Raw genomic sequence first — 13,482 nt, 5'->3', positions numbered from 1 at the left:
TGCATGAAACCGTTCAACTCAATTATAATTTATTATGTTCAAGATCTTTGCATACAAAATATCTAAATAAAAACCGTTTAAAAAATATACACATTAGTTTAGAGATAAAATAACAAAAACATCATCCCATAAGTGAATCAGCTTACATTACCCAACCAAAATCTAACTCAAGTTTTGCCTAAAAGTCTTTTTGTACCAAATAATACCTCTCAAGATGCAGGATACTTTAGACGTGGGTTGGTCAATTTATTTTTGCCATGAGAGAGGTACTTTACAGCCAAATATGAGCACCATGGCCTTTTCTTTTCCTTTGGAAAATCTCCATTGCCACTTCATAAAAAGGGCTGGCTTGGTTGAATTGAAGTCCACCTTCGTTAAAGGTGATTGAAAAAAAATCCAAACCACAAAAAAGATGTTAAGATGATTGAAAAAGATCCAAACCATGAAAAAGATTTCATTTTTTTTTATAGGATGTTAGTAAGGTGTACATGACAAGATCTTATTACATTACTTAAAAAAATGAAAACTCAAACACATCTATCTTAATAGGAAATCCAATTTATACACTAACTTAACTCATTTGCCACAAAAATTTAAAAACTTAGATTAAATGTAACACATGGCACAAAATTATACTCTAATTGAATTCCAATTTGATATCTAATTGAATCTTCTCTCAACTTTGTCTATTAATATATATATATGTGTGTGTGCAGTTAATGTGTGCCCTGCACACATTAAGCTATCCATTTTTGAAAACATTTTCTCGAAAATTGAAAAAACTATCAATATTTTTTCAATTCTCAAGAAAACATTTCCAAAAATGATTAATTATTGTATGCCCTTAGGGCACACATTAGCAAAATCCTACATATATATATATATATATAGACAAGTCACCTGACTCATTAAAAAAGTTATGTCACTAAAGCTACACAAATGATCTATCAAATAGTAACATAATAAGTAGGAGCAAGATAACTCCAAACTGATTTGGAGGAAAACTTTTTCCCGCACTCAAGTACCCTTTTAAAAGCGAGTAGTTCTGGTGCCACACCTTTGTGCACAACTTTGTGCACAACTCGGCCACGTGGCGAGTTGTGGTTGGTGGAGGGGTGACCGCACCCCTCCACCAACCACAACTCGCCACGTGGCCGAGTTGTGCACAAAGTTGTGCACAGAGTTGTGGCACTAGAATTTTCCTTTAAAAGCCTAGAACATGAACTTCTGGAGGAAATAAATTGCAGTCCAATACCGAAAGAATAAAAATAAATAAATTAGGAGAACTTTTTCCTTGGATTTAATGAACAATTTAACTGTCAACAACTCCCTATTTCAAATGAGAGAGCCAGAGACAAGTAAGCAATCAAATAGATGAAAAAGATGCTAAAATCAATTTACTAATAAAATGAATGGGTACACATTTATAGCTACACCTCACAAGCTGTATATGCTACAAATTTGGATATAATTTGAACATGTGCATGATACAAATAAAAACTATAAACAAAGGATCAACACAACTCATTCTCCAAGGAACTTCCACAACTGAAAATCTGGATGCTTTGGAGTCTCCGGTACATGGAAAAAGGCAGTGTGAAACTTTCAAGAAGCATAGACAAGACCACCACCCAAATGAAACTCTAGCAGGATGTATGACCCGATAAAGAATGAGGACTAAATTGCTGAAGAAATTCTCAATAAACACACATGAGATCATATTGCCTCCTAAATAATGAAAAATGAGAAATGATGGATGAAACCTAGTTGCTACATACTCAAGATTGATTAACATATAAGACTGGCACCAACCCAGCCATCTTGCCATCCCTCCCAGGGCGTTTCTTCTTCACCTGTAACAAGAGTGATGGAATATTAAGCAGAGACTTTACTAGTAAAACTGATATCCTATCTCCACCAAGCAGTCAGTAACATTAGCAACATGTTTGAAGATATTCAATTACATGTAGCCTCTTGCTATCTAGACTCAGCACTAACAAGTAAAAAAACTTGGGTTTCTTTTTTCAAATTTTTATCCCTTAATTCCATTTACTTACATAGAACCAACCATCCACTTCGTCCTCGATTTCTACCTCTTCTCCTGCTGTTAAATTTAACTGCAAGAAAAAAGACATTTAATCATATGCATGTTTGTACCCGAAGCAGTCAACAGATTAAACTTTCACAAGAGACATAAATGAATGAGCAATGTAATTGGCAAGAAGCTCAACTGAATTGATTGTGAATGGTTTGTTGATTTAAAATAAAAAATAAATAAATAAACCTCAGCTTTCAATTTTCCACAGAATCGAAAGCATCAAAGGGGTAGTGTGCATGCTAAAACACTGGTGGCCAGACCTGCTTGAATCATTTGCCTAACAATTTGTAGTCCAGAAAACAGATTAAATCAACAGGACTCAACTAACCTCATCATCTCCACCTGCAGTGAAGTCATAGAGTGCCGTTCCAAACTTTGGATTTCCAGATGAAGCTCGTTCCTCTTCTTGGGACCCAAAACTCTGGGATCCACGCCCAGCTAAGGGGTTCTCATATGACTCAAATGAGTATGGAGGAGGCTCTTCTCTAATCTGATGGAAAGGAAAAGAAAAATAAATGGTGAATTAATAATTTAAGTCTGATCATACAATAGTAAACTAGTTATATGTTTCTCTTGATAAGTACAAAAATTGACAGAGAAAAGGCAGTGAAACTAACCGGAGAATTTACACCCTCATACATAGAGGTAACACCTGTTGATGGATTGCTAAACCTGCTCGCCATTGGCCTCTCCTATTATAGGGTAACTGAAGTGAGTCACAATTAATCCTTCAAATCAAAAGGACGTTGTATTTGCAGTGACAAAGTTCAAAACACCAAAAGAGGCTACTAAGCAATGCCTTGCATCTGTTTGTTAACATTCAAGTAGAGCTATGACTGAAGAGGATAAAAAGTGGATTTCCATTAGAATTACAAAAGCTGGACCTGACTGCTACTTTTTTGCCCAGATTGCAACACTATGTTCATGGAGATATAAAAATCAGCGATGCCAGGTCTGTCTTGATCAATATCTGATAAGATGCGCTTTTTTCTCTTCCCTAATATTTCAATTTAGGCTCAATTTTCTGGAAGTTAAAGGAAAGGAAAGAAGTACTTGGAGAATTTAAAGTATGTGGGGTAGAAAAAAGAGACTTCGTGGTGGAATGATGAGGTTCAAACAGCCATTTGATTAAAGAGAGAGAACTATAAAAACGTATCCAATGTACAGACAATACCGCTTCTCAAAATTATGAAGTGGCAATGAAGTAGGCAAAGCAGGTTGTCAGAGAGGCTGGTTTAAGGATTATGATTAGGTGTTTAGCAAGGGACTACGAATGGAGAAAAGAATATTTATAAACTTGTTAAGACGAGATATGAAGTCAAGAGACTTTAAGTGTTTCAAGTACATTGAAGTTTGGAAATGTCTGGGTAAATTGGGTGTAGGATGTTTGTCAACCTTTTCAATAAGATCTTTAGCATCAATAAAATGCTTAGAGAGTGGAGTAAGGGGTCCACAAACTCCCTACTACATTTGCACATATAACACCAATCTATCACAAGCAAACGTCTCTTATGCAGATTGTCTATAATCAAGATTTTCCCCAAAGCCACAGTCCACAAAAAGAATGCAACCCTGGGTGGCACCTTCGACCTCCAATGCTTTTCCATAGAAAAGACATGTCACTAGTAGAAATCAAGGAACAACAGATAAAAAAGGTGATCCTCTAAAGTACACTAAAGTGATTAAGGATATGTAAACGAAGTTGTAAATAGTGTGAGAACAAGTTTTGGCATCACAAGCGAGTTTTCAGTCACAACAGGTTTACATCAGGGATTAGCTTTGAGTATATATCTCTTTGCACAGGTTATTAATGAACTTACTAGACCAGTTCAAGATGAAGTCCCTTTACTTTTTTAAAAAACAATATAGTTTTAATAGGTGAGACTAGACATTGAGTTAATCCCAAAGTTGGAAATATGGGGGGATCCTTTAGAATCTAAAGGTTTTAAGTTAAGTAGGTCTAAATAATAGTAAATGGAGTTCAAGTTAGGTAAAAGTAGAAACAGAAATAAAGGATTTGTAAATTTTGATCATCAAGAAATACCAAAGAATGAGTATTTCTTTAACTTTGATTAATAATTCATAAGAATGGAGAAATCGAAATTGATATGAATCAAAGGATAAGAGTAAGGCGGATGACTAGGAGAAGTGCACCAGAAGTATTGTGTGATCACAGAATATCTAATAAATTATATGGGATGCTTTATAAGCTACTATAAGATCCACCATACTATATGATATTGAATGTTATACAGTTTTAAGAAGCAACATGTTCATAAAATGAGCGTAGTTGAAATGAAGAAGTTAAGATGAATAAGTGAAAAATAAGGAAAAATACAATACAAAATGAAGAAATTTGTTTAAAAATAGAGGCAGCTCCTATTGAGGAAAAGATGAGATAATGTCATTTGAGACAGTTTGGTCATATGCAAAAGAAAGCGTAGCTAAAATGAGAATCTCAAGATAATAAGTGGAAAAACAAGAGAAGATGAAATACAAAATGAAGAAATTCGTATAAAGATTAGGGTAGCTCCCTTTTAGGAGAAGATGAGAGAGTCATTTAAGAAAGTTTGGTCATATGCAAAAGAAGAAATTAATACACCAATTAGGATGAGTGAAATACATTAAGGGATCAAAAAGAGGTAGAGATAGAACTAAAATAACACCAGTAAAAATAGTAAAAAAAATATGTTAATTCATAATGTGACAGAGCATTACTTCTTTTTTCTTTTTTAAAAGGAGTGAAAGACAAAGTATGACTTTAGATATAATGAATGACAAAAGAAGAATACATTTGATCCACCTCAATTAGTCTCTTGACGATGCATACCTGACCTCAAAAGTTTTTGGAAAATGGCTTTGCAGTTGCTATTGTTGTATTAAGGAAATGAAAGGAATGGAATAGAATAGAAAGGGATAAAGTATTTCCTTCTAGTGTGTTTGGGTGCTATAAATTAAAGAATCAAAAGGAAAGAAATACATAATTCACTCTTATGCCCTTTCCATTTCACGGGTTTTAAAGGGTGTAATTTATTAAAGAATTAAAAGGAAAGAAATACATAATTTTCTTCATATGACCCTTATATTTTATGGGCTTTAAAAGAAAATGGACAGTAACATAATTTCCTTAATTAATGAGGGCAGGGGATCAAACATTCCACCCAAAAGTAAAAATTTTGGACACAGCCCATTGTCTATAGTGGAATGGATAATTCCTTTCCATTCCTCAATTCAACATGGTATCAAAACTTACTTTAGCTTCCTCATGTTAACATTGCTTTTAATTTTCTCAACTGTACAGTCTGTACTAATGTACAATCAAGGGACTACTATGCACTTTTTTATATAAGGAACTACTATGCACTTTATCAGTCTCCAAAAAAGAAAACAGCTCGGTATTGGTGCTGTGTTGTTCAAAAGTGTGCCTAAAGCACAAAATGTAAAAACCCCAAGGCCAACCGCTTTGCTTGCCTGATAAGTGAAGTGAGTTATTTTTTTCATATTATTATTTCTTTGGTAAGTAAGGTGAATTTTATTGCAAAGCGACTATGTAAAATAGACACAAAGGAGTCTAAACAATACAAAAAAACTAAATTATGTACAGAGAGACAACAACTCTATAATTTCACGAAGGGAACTGGTACCAGTTGTTATATGTTACAAATATTTCTATTAGAAGTTATTGTAAATTATATTTGAAATTTATGCATTTTACTTCTATCAAGTGCACACTTGCCGAAGTGTGCCTGACACTTTCAAGTTTTAACAAAATTGTCCTAGGAGCGTGACTGATACAGAAAATGAACAAAGAAAGAAAAAAGAAAAAACAGAGATGCATTGCATTGTCGTACCGAAGTTTGTGAAGCCCCATATGTGGTGGGCTTTGAACTGAATAATGAAGGGTAGTTCATTCCACCAAAGTGGGATGATATAGAAGATTCAACTGATCCTGTTGACTCCGGTGAAGATGTCCCAGATGACCTTGCATCATCTTCCTGTGAGCCAAGAAACAAAGTAAGTCAATAAGAGTTCTATCCAGGAAATCGTTGGAGATATGTATACTTCCAAGCTCCAGCATTTTGTATGCTAAGCCCAAGTTTAGGATTTGACAAAATCATACCTCCAGTTCTGTAGTTTCTAAGAGTGTCTTTGCCCACATATCATCATAGCTAACTGAAGGTCTAGCAATGATGTTCTCCTCGTCAACATCAGGAGCATCCGTTCCAACACCGGCAAGAAATTCATTAACCTAACACGAAGTAAATTTGAAATGATCCTTTTGCTCAAAATATTCAATAGTGGCTCAAAATCAAACCAAAAAAAAAAAAAGGTGTACAATTCAATATTTAGCAGAAGATTCTGAATAACTCAATATCAAAATTTAAAGGCTACTAGAATCCAAATTCCAGAAACAAGTTCATACACCGCTTGTACCTTCTAATTAACAAATAGTACTGCAAATTTTTTTTAGGCACAAAAATCATTCAGGAAAGAGAAGTAAAAGGCCATTCTCAATTTATGCAAGACACAGTTCGCCCATACCAAGATCAAAGACAATTACATCCAACAAAACTCTAAATGACTTCTCAGTAAAATGGCAAAATCCTTTATAGATCCAAGGAAATCAAATATACAAACCATCAAGGTGGAGAAAAATTTATTTATATATTCACTTATATTTGAATGGCAAATAGTAATAGACATGAGCAAAAAGAGCACGATTATTTTTTACGTAAATAAACACTCGCTAAACTTTTCACTGTCTCTTCGTGTAAAAGGCCCTTGATCTGGTGAACAAAGACCCATAATTTTATGTATAAATTGGTGGTATCAATCTTTATGTGGCACAGCCCCATCACAGATTATCCCTGTGCATGAACGCACATGAAGTTCCACTTCCAACACTCAGAAACATTCAGAATGTTTTCTGGAGAGAGGAAGCTAAGAATATAATGCTCCAGCCCCATGCTTAGTTATTAACACTTTTCAGAAAAATACAAGAGTGACCACATGTACTTTCTAACCCATAATTAAAAAGATGAAAAACCTTTTTTTTTAATTCAACAAATAATGAAAATTCAGTAAAATGCGGAAAAGGGCAACAAGCTATATACATGGGAGTATACAGGAGAATCTGTATAAGTCAAAAAGGATACGGAAGTAACTCAAACTGCCCAATTCAAATTTAACAGAAAAGTAAATTCTTACTCTATTCATTGCTGGTGCATTGTTTCCCAACAAGTCATCATCGCCAAGGTTTGCAGCCCAAGCATTTACTAGGTCATCATCAAGTGCATCAGGCTCAGCAGGGGCAGGTTTAGACTCATAGACAAGGTCAGAAATTCCAGTAGCAACGGCAGGATCACTCAAACCAGTCGATGCACTTATATTGTGCCGTGTGCAATAAATGTCAAGAAGTTTTGCACTTTAGGTTGAAAGAAGAGGAGTGGGTAGAATCAAAGATCAGAAATGTGAAAAGAAAACATTAGAAACTATATTAAACATGAAATTAAAGAAAGATCAGCCACAACAGAACAGAAATAAAGCAAATTCATAAGTTCTCATCAGAATTTCAATCACAAGATAAAACCTCAAAGCATAGATAAATAAAACACTTCACACACTAAAAGAAACACTAAGGTCGTCATTGATCTCAAACTTTTCAATTACGACAGGGGATTATCATCAATCAAGTCAAGCACATATGGATAAATGTGTACCTTATTGGCCCCAAAGGTAGATACTTTGCTCTTGGAACATAACAAAACAAGGAAACTAGATCTAGCAACCTCTCATGGGTTTCATAAAGTTTCTTGAGTTCTTCATCTGTCCATTCTTTTTTAGCATTGTCATGATTCCGTATTTCCCTGTTTATCCACATTGGAACATTTATGAGTTTTTATAAAACCAATGATACATTTTAACTACGCGACAAAAAAGAAAACAATTAATTAAAAAAACAAATACCAAACTCTTACTTGATCAAATCATCTTGCGCTCTGTACATTTCATCAAGAACCTTTATCATAGGACTTATTAAAACTCCAATGCCTGTGCCACTGGCCCCTTGATCTTCCCCATTACTGAGATGCATCTCTGAAAATTGAGACTGCAAACCACCCTGGGCTAAAGTGTGTAAGAATTCATAGATCTGTAGCCTAAAAGGCTCACCAGACCTGATTGCCATGGTTGTAAGAGCTTGAGCAGCAATGATTCGAATCTGCAAGTGTCCATTTAGTACAGCCCATATAAGAAAAAGGAAAAAAGTAATATTCAAAAGTATAATGACAATAAATAGAGTACTCATCTAGAAAATAGAAAATGATGCAATTAAGGCAGTTAACCTCTTAAAATAAATTTTAAGTTAGATTAGTTTGACAAATAAAATTCATGTTTGTTAGTCAAAAAGAGACTCATAGCACACTTGTACACACCCATCTATAAAGCACAATAAATTAGGGCAAGGCTTGTCAATGCTCTAACAGACATTATAATTCTAATTATCAACATATAAACATTCCACAAATCATTAAAACGATTAATGTATGATCAGGTGAGCACCGTACTGACAGGGGTAGGTGGGGAGCTAACCATGTTTAGAATACTAAAATGCATCTCAAAGATATATGCAGTAAACAAGTAACCATTGGATGACCACTCAGGTGGGAATTTATACCTCCCAGCTGCCACTGAAAGCACACCTCTGAAGTCGAGTCAATGCACCAGCTAGAGTAGGGTTACGTGAACTGGCAGCAGCGACCATTTTATCTGCATCTAACATCATCAATGCTGTACCAGGTGGGGTTGCAGATTCCCAAGCATATTCAGAAGCAGCATAATTTGCATTTTCTCCAAGAAACCATACCTGCAAATATATTTTCTCTACACATATTAATTCAGCGATCAATAATGAATGAAATTTAGCCTATAGGACTTGCAGAATAAATTTTAACTTCAGAACCCAATATATATATATATAGTATTAGTCAAATGCTTACAGCTGCTTGTACTAGCCTCTGTAAGGCCAGAGCCGCCTTTGGATCAGATGCAGAAACACTGTCAACTGAAGTAAGCCCCAACATTGACCCTGGTTGAGGTGGTGGCAGATCAAGAACTATAGTGACTGCCTCTAGAGCTGTGTGTTTTCCATCAGGGCCAGCTCCAACAAGGCATGTCTGGAAACAGAATTATAAAGCATATAAACATCGTTTCTGGATACTTTCAAAGTAACCAAATAAAGCAAAACATGAGGCAACTAAACAAAGAAAGTAGACGGTGTGTTAAGACAGAGGAGATAATAGCCAACAAAGGACAAGCAAAAAGTAAAAAACGAAGAATGATAATAGCAAAGAACAAGAGAAATGACAACAACAAAAAACTAGCTATAATAGACCAATGCATCTAAAGGACTCATTGTATTACAAGTGTATCCTACCCAACCAATTGATGAGCATACTCCACTTAAAGCGTATTGTACATCATATAATAGTTAATAATAATAATATAAAGAATAAAAAAAAATAAAAGAATAAATAAAATTTTAAAAAGCAGAAGAAGAAGTTGACTTTATGTTGAACAGAAACACTATATCAAAACAAATGCAAAACCAGTGGGCCATGGGAGAGTGACCCTCCCTCAACTATTATAAATAGTAACAAATATACATGAGTTGGGTTGAAGTTACACCTAGTGTAACTTAAAACGAGTTACACATTTTTTAACCCAATGATTTCTATGAAATCTAATGGTTAAAAAGTCACTAATACCATGTCATCAATTTAAAATCAGTGACTTAATAGCATTAAATGTCGTCGCAAATCTCTCTCTCTCTCTCTCTCTCTCTCCTAGACCTCTCTGAACTCACCTTCACTGGACCCCGTCATCTTGTTCATCTTCTTCAAATAGATCCATAACACCTAGTGCAGTGAGTACAAAATTGAATTTTTAGCATATACATAAATCACTATAAATTCAGAGGATGACAATACTTGAAGTTCCAGTGCTTGAAAAGGATTTTTGCTTGCTGCATATATGCATCAGATTTTTCTCATCCATGGCTTCAATGTTTTCCACAAGGAGAGAACATGTTTCCTTCTCGTCTTTTTCTGTTGTCACTGTATTTTTTTCTCCAGCTGTTTTGGCTTGTTAAAGGCGTTAACAAGCTGTAGGAATGGAGTCCAACAACAATTTTATATTGCCTATACTAATTCTTATCTTAGTTACCCTTGAATTAAAATTTCCACCGTTTAAGTTTTTTTTTTTTTTTTTTTAAAAAGACTTTCCAGTTTGATTGATGTTTGATTTTATCATTTATTCGGTAATGGGTTAGATCTATTTTTGGTTCAAAAAAGAAAAAGATGTTACACCAGGCTAGGACTGCCAGTATTGATTCCAAATTAAAGCTTTGAAACCGGCTATAGTTTTTGCGGTGATGCATAATATTTTGATTGATATGGAAAATACACTGTAATTTAATCCTTGCAACTACAATTCCAACATCCAAGTATAGTCACCAGAACCTCTATCTTGTTAAGGTAGGCAAGACAGCCTGGAATGGAACCTTCAGGGATTTTTTTCTCTCTTCTTCATTGTGCTAGGGGAGGAGCATTTAGTTCTGATTGGAAATAATTAAGGATAGTGAGTCCTGTGTCCAGTGGAGTCTCAAAGAGCTCCAGGTAGCAGTGTTGTTGAAGAACAGCCATTTATCGTTGAGAGAGAGAGAAAGAGAGAGAGAGGATGTCCTAGAGAGGAAGGAGGGTGGAGAAAGAGTTAATGCTCTTAAATGATACTAAATCATTAATTCTTAAATGTTGATGACATGTCACTAGTGTTTTGTTAACCATTAGATTTTATAGAAACCAATGGTCTAAAAAAGATGTAACTCTTTTCAAGTTACACCAGGAGTAAGGAGTAACTTGAACCTCTCTCACTAACTCTCTCTCTCTCTCTATATATATATATATATATGTGTGTGTGTGTGTGTTACTAACTATATGTTTATCGGAACAGTGAAATTCACATTAAGAATTTGAGATTGCAACAAGTTGGCATTCTAGACATTTGCAGAAAGGGATGACTTCAAAAGCTCATTGCAGTGGCTCTTTTCTTCCTGTTTGGCAGGAAAGACTTGTTCATGGAATGATAACTTTAACTGGAAGTAGTGTCAGTCAGCACAAAGTAATCATTTAAAAGGCATTCTGAGTGAGTTGTATCAGATCCATGCGTTCTTTCCTTTAAACCAATGTAAACCATCCCTTCCCATGTCAACAACTGCTTCACGCAGGCTGACCATCGATCAGTTTATTAGCAGCAATTGCATACACATGGAAGAGATAAAATTGGAAGAATCAATAATACCAACATGCAGAATTTTGCAGTAGGAAATTTTCAAATAGTATTTGGCTGATTTAAGAAAAGGGTGTTCAAACCCTGGAATAACCCTAAATTGCATAGTACGTATTTGTCATCATTTACATAATTCATTCAAGACACACAAAAAATGCATAGCCCTCATACAAATGTGCGTGTGTGTGTGTGTTGGTCATCAATGTTTCTCCATGTCACTACCTAAAAATACAATAAAACAAAAGAAAAGCAGGAATATATATCTTTTTTGTGTTGATAAATAGCAGGAATATATATCATTAAAGAAATAAAAAGAACTAGAAAAACGTAAGGAAAAAAAATTATAAAACAAAGAGGAACAAACTATTGTAGGTCAAGCTCGCATGAATACCTACTTTCCATAGTAGTTGCAACACATCAGCATCAATCTTCCCAGGAACTTTAGTAGCAAAAATCCTTGCAATTTCAAGAAGAGTGACAGCCATATCTGGAGTTGCCTAATGAGCCAACAATAAAATTGAGGAAAATAAACCATTCTTATTACAGTTGGGATATAGCAACTATGTACACAACATAAAAGGAAGTACACATTCTTGGATAGCCAATGATTGTACAACGGAAGATATTGCTCAAAAAATATGATTCATAATCAGCCTCTTACCACAACTGGTACTTCTCTAGACTATATCATTGACTTTGTCACAAATTCTACCCTCAGCTAAGTGTACAATATCAAAAACTTAATCAAAATTCAAAGTGGGACACGTCTAATGTATTTTCAAACATATTAGAGAAAATTCAAGTTTAGACGATAGCTCCTTCAGCAAAGCATCAGTTTTAAGACATTTGAATAACAAAAAATCAAAATCAACATCAAATATTTTAAAAACCTTTAATAAGTGAACACAAATATTTAAATACCTAATCAGAAAGTCCCTTTTTAATTGACCACAAATAGAATTAGTACCAGATTTTGCTGTTTTGTCTAACCAGGTCAGTACCAATAAGCATAACAACAGAAAGAGAGGCTTTTAAAATAATTAAAACTAGATTTGCATTGGAGAAGATTTTTATTCCGTTCTTTATATTTTGCATTGTGAGTATAGAACTAGAAAACTAATATTTTTACCCTCAATATACATTAATTCTCAAAGGTTTCCATATAGAGTGTACAAGAAGTGAAAAATAACAAAAACAAAGAAGTCTGCAGACAAGGCCCCATGAACATCTAGTATCTACAAAGTAGTATTCCTCAAAATATAGAATCCCAGAGCATCAAAAGGCCAACAGATTGACATTTATTTCTCCTGATCAACTATACCCCGTAAAATGATAGTTGAACAATCAGTATGTTAGCAAAGGGACCTCAAAGGGACTTTCTATGGGGTGATAGCAAGACTCATCTGGTAGGATGGGATAAAGTTTATGCGCCTATAGCCAACAGTGGCTTGGGGATAAGGAAACTTACTACTTTCAATAAGGCCTTATTGGGGAAATGGTTGTGGCGGTTTGGGAGGGAGGAGGATCAGTTATGGAGGAGGGTGGTAGCTTCAAAATATGGGGAAGAATGGGGGGATGAACCTCAAAGCTAGGTAGGGGAGTTCATGGGTGTGGATTGTGGAGAGGTATTCGCATGGGATGGGAGGATTTTAGCAAAAATTGTTAGTTTGATGTTGGATTGGGGAATAGAGTGAAATTTTGGCAGGATGGGTGGAATGGGGATCAACCTTTCCAATTGGCTTTCCCAAGGCTGTATGGTATTGCCATTGATAAGGGGCATCTATAGAAGCTTCTTTGTCAAGACAGGGGGCAGAGGATAGAAGATTTTGGGATGTTCGTTTTATTCGAGAATTTAATGATTGGGAGATGGATGAAGGGCTGATTGGGAGATGGATGAAGGGCTGCATTTTTTCCATATATTGGGAGCTAATACTCCTCCAATGGATGTTGAAGACCAGATGAGATGGAAGTTGAAGTCTAATGGGGATTTTGACATCCGATCGTATTATAACAAATTGCGGGATTCTCCCTCAATTGTC

General features: G+C 35.1%; 1 protein-coding gene across 2 annotated transcripts in view; it reads right to left on the bottom strand.

The window, feature by feature from the left end:
• Window positions 1–1,371: 1,371 nt before the first annotated feature.
• The window catches only part of LOC126707169 (uncharacterized), a 28,743-nt gene continuing 16,632 nt past the window's right edge, over window positions 1,372–13,482 (bottom strand). Inside the window, exons 16-27 of one of the 2 annotated variants that reach the window (XM_050406769.1) lie at window positions 11,839–11,940; window positions 9,097–9,273; window positions 8,775–8,963; window positions 8,077–8,318; window positions 7,819–7,965; window positions 7,307–7,523; window positions 6,219–6,347; window positions 5,950–6,093; window positions 2,716–2,790; window positions 2,427–2,588; window positions 2,058–2,117; window positions 1,372–1,853 (exon numbers count right to left, since the gene is read on the bottom strand). In XM_050406769.1, the coding sequence (XP_050262726.1) occupies window positions 1,779–1,853; window positions 2,058–2,117; window positions 2,427–2,588; window positions 2,716–2,790; window positions 5,950–6,093; window positions 6,219–6,347; window positions 7,307–7,523; window positions 7,819–7,965; window positions 8,077–8,318; window positions 8,775–8,963; window positions 9,097–9,273; window positions 11,839–11,940 (1,719 nt within the window). In that variant the 3' untranslated portion in view covers window positions 1,372–1,778. Of the gene's footprint in view, window positions 1,854–2,055; window positions 2,118–2,426; window positions 2,589–2,715; window positions 2,805–5,949; window positions 6,094–6,218; window positions 6,348–7,306; window positions 7,524–7,818; window positions 7,966–8,076; window positions 8,319–8,774; window positions 8,964–9,096; window positions 9,274–11,838; window positions 11,941–13,482 lie in introns of those variants that run through there. The other variant, XR_007648849.1, reaches the window with a different exon arrangement.

The sequence above is a fragment of the Quercus robur genome, chromosome 11 (genome assembly GCF_932294415.1).
Source record: "Quercus robur chromosome 11, dhQueRobu3.1, whole genome shotgun sequence".
In the NCBI taxonomy this organism is placed as follows: Eukaryota; Viridiplantae; Streptophyta; class Magnoliopsida; order Fagales; family Fagaceae; genus Quercus; species Quercus robur.
The sequence above is the reverse complement of the archived record's forward strand: the minus strand, read 5'-3'. Positions and strand labels throughout refer to the sequence as shown.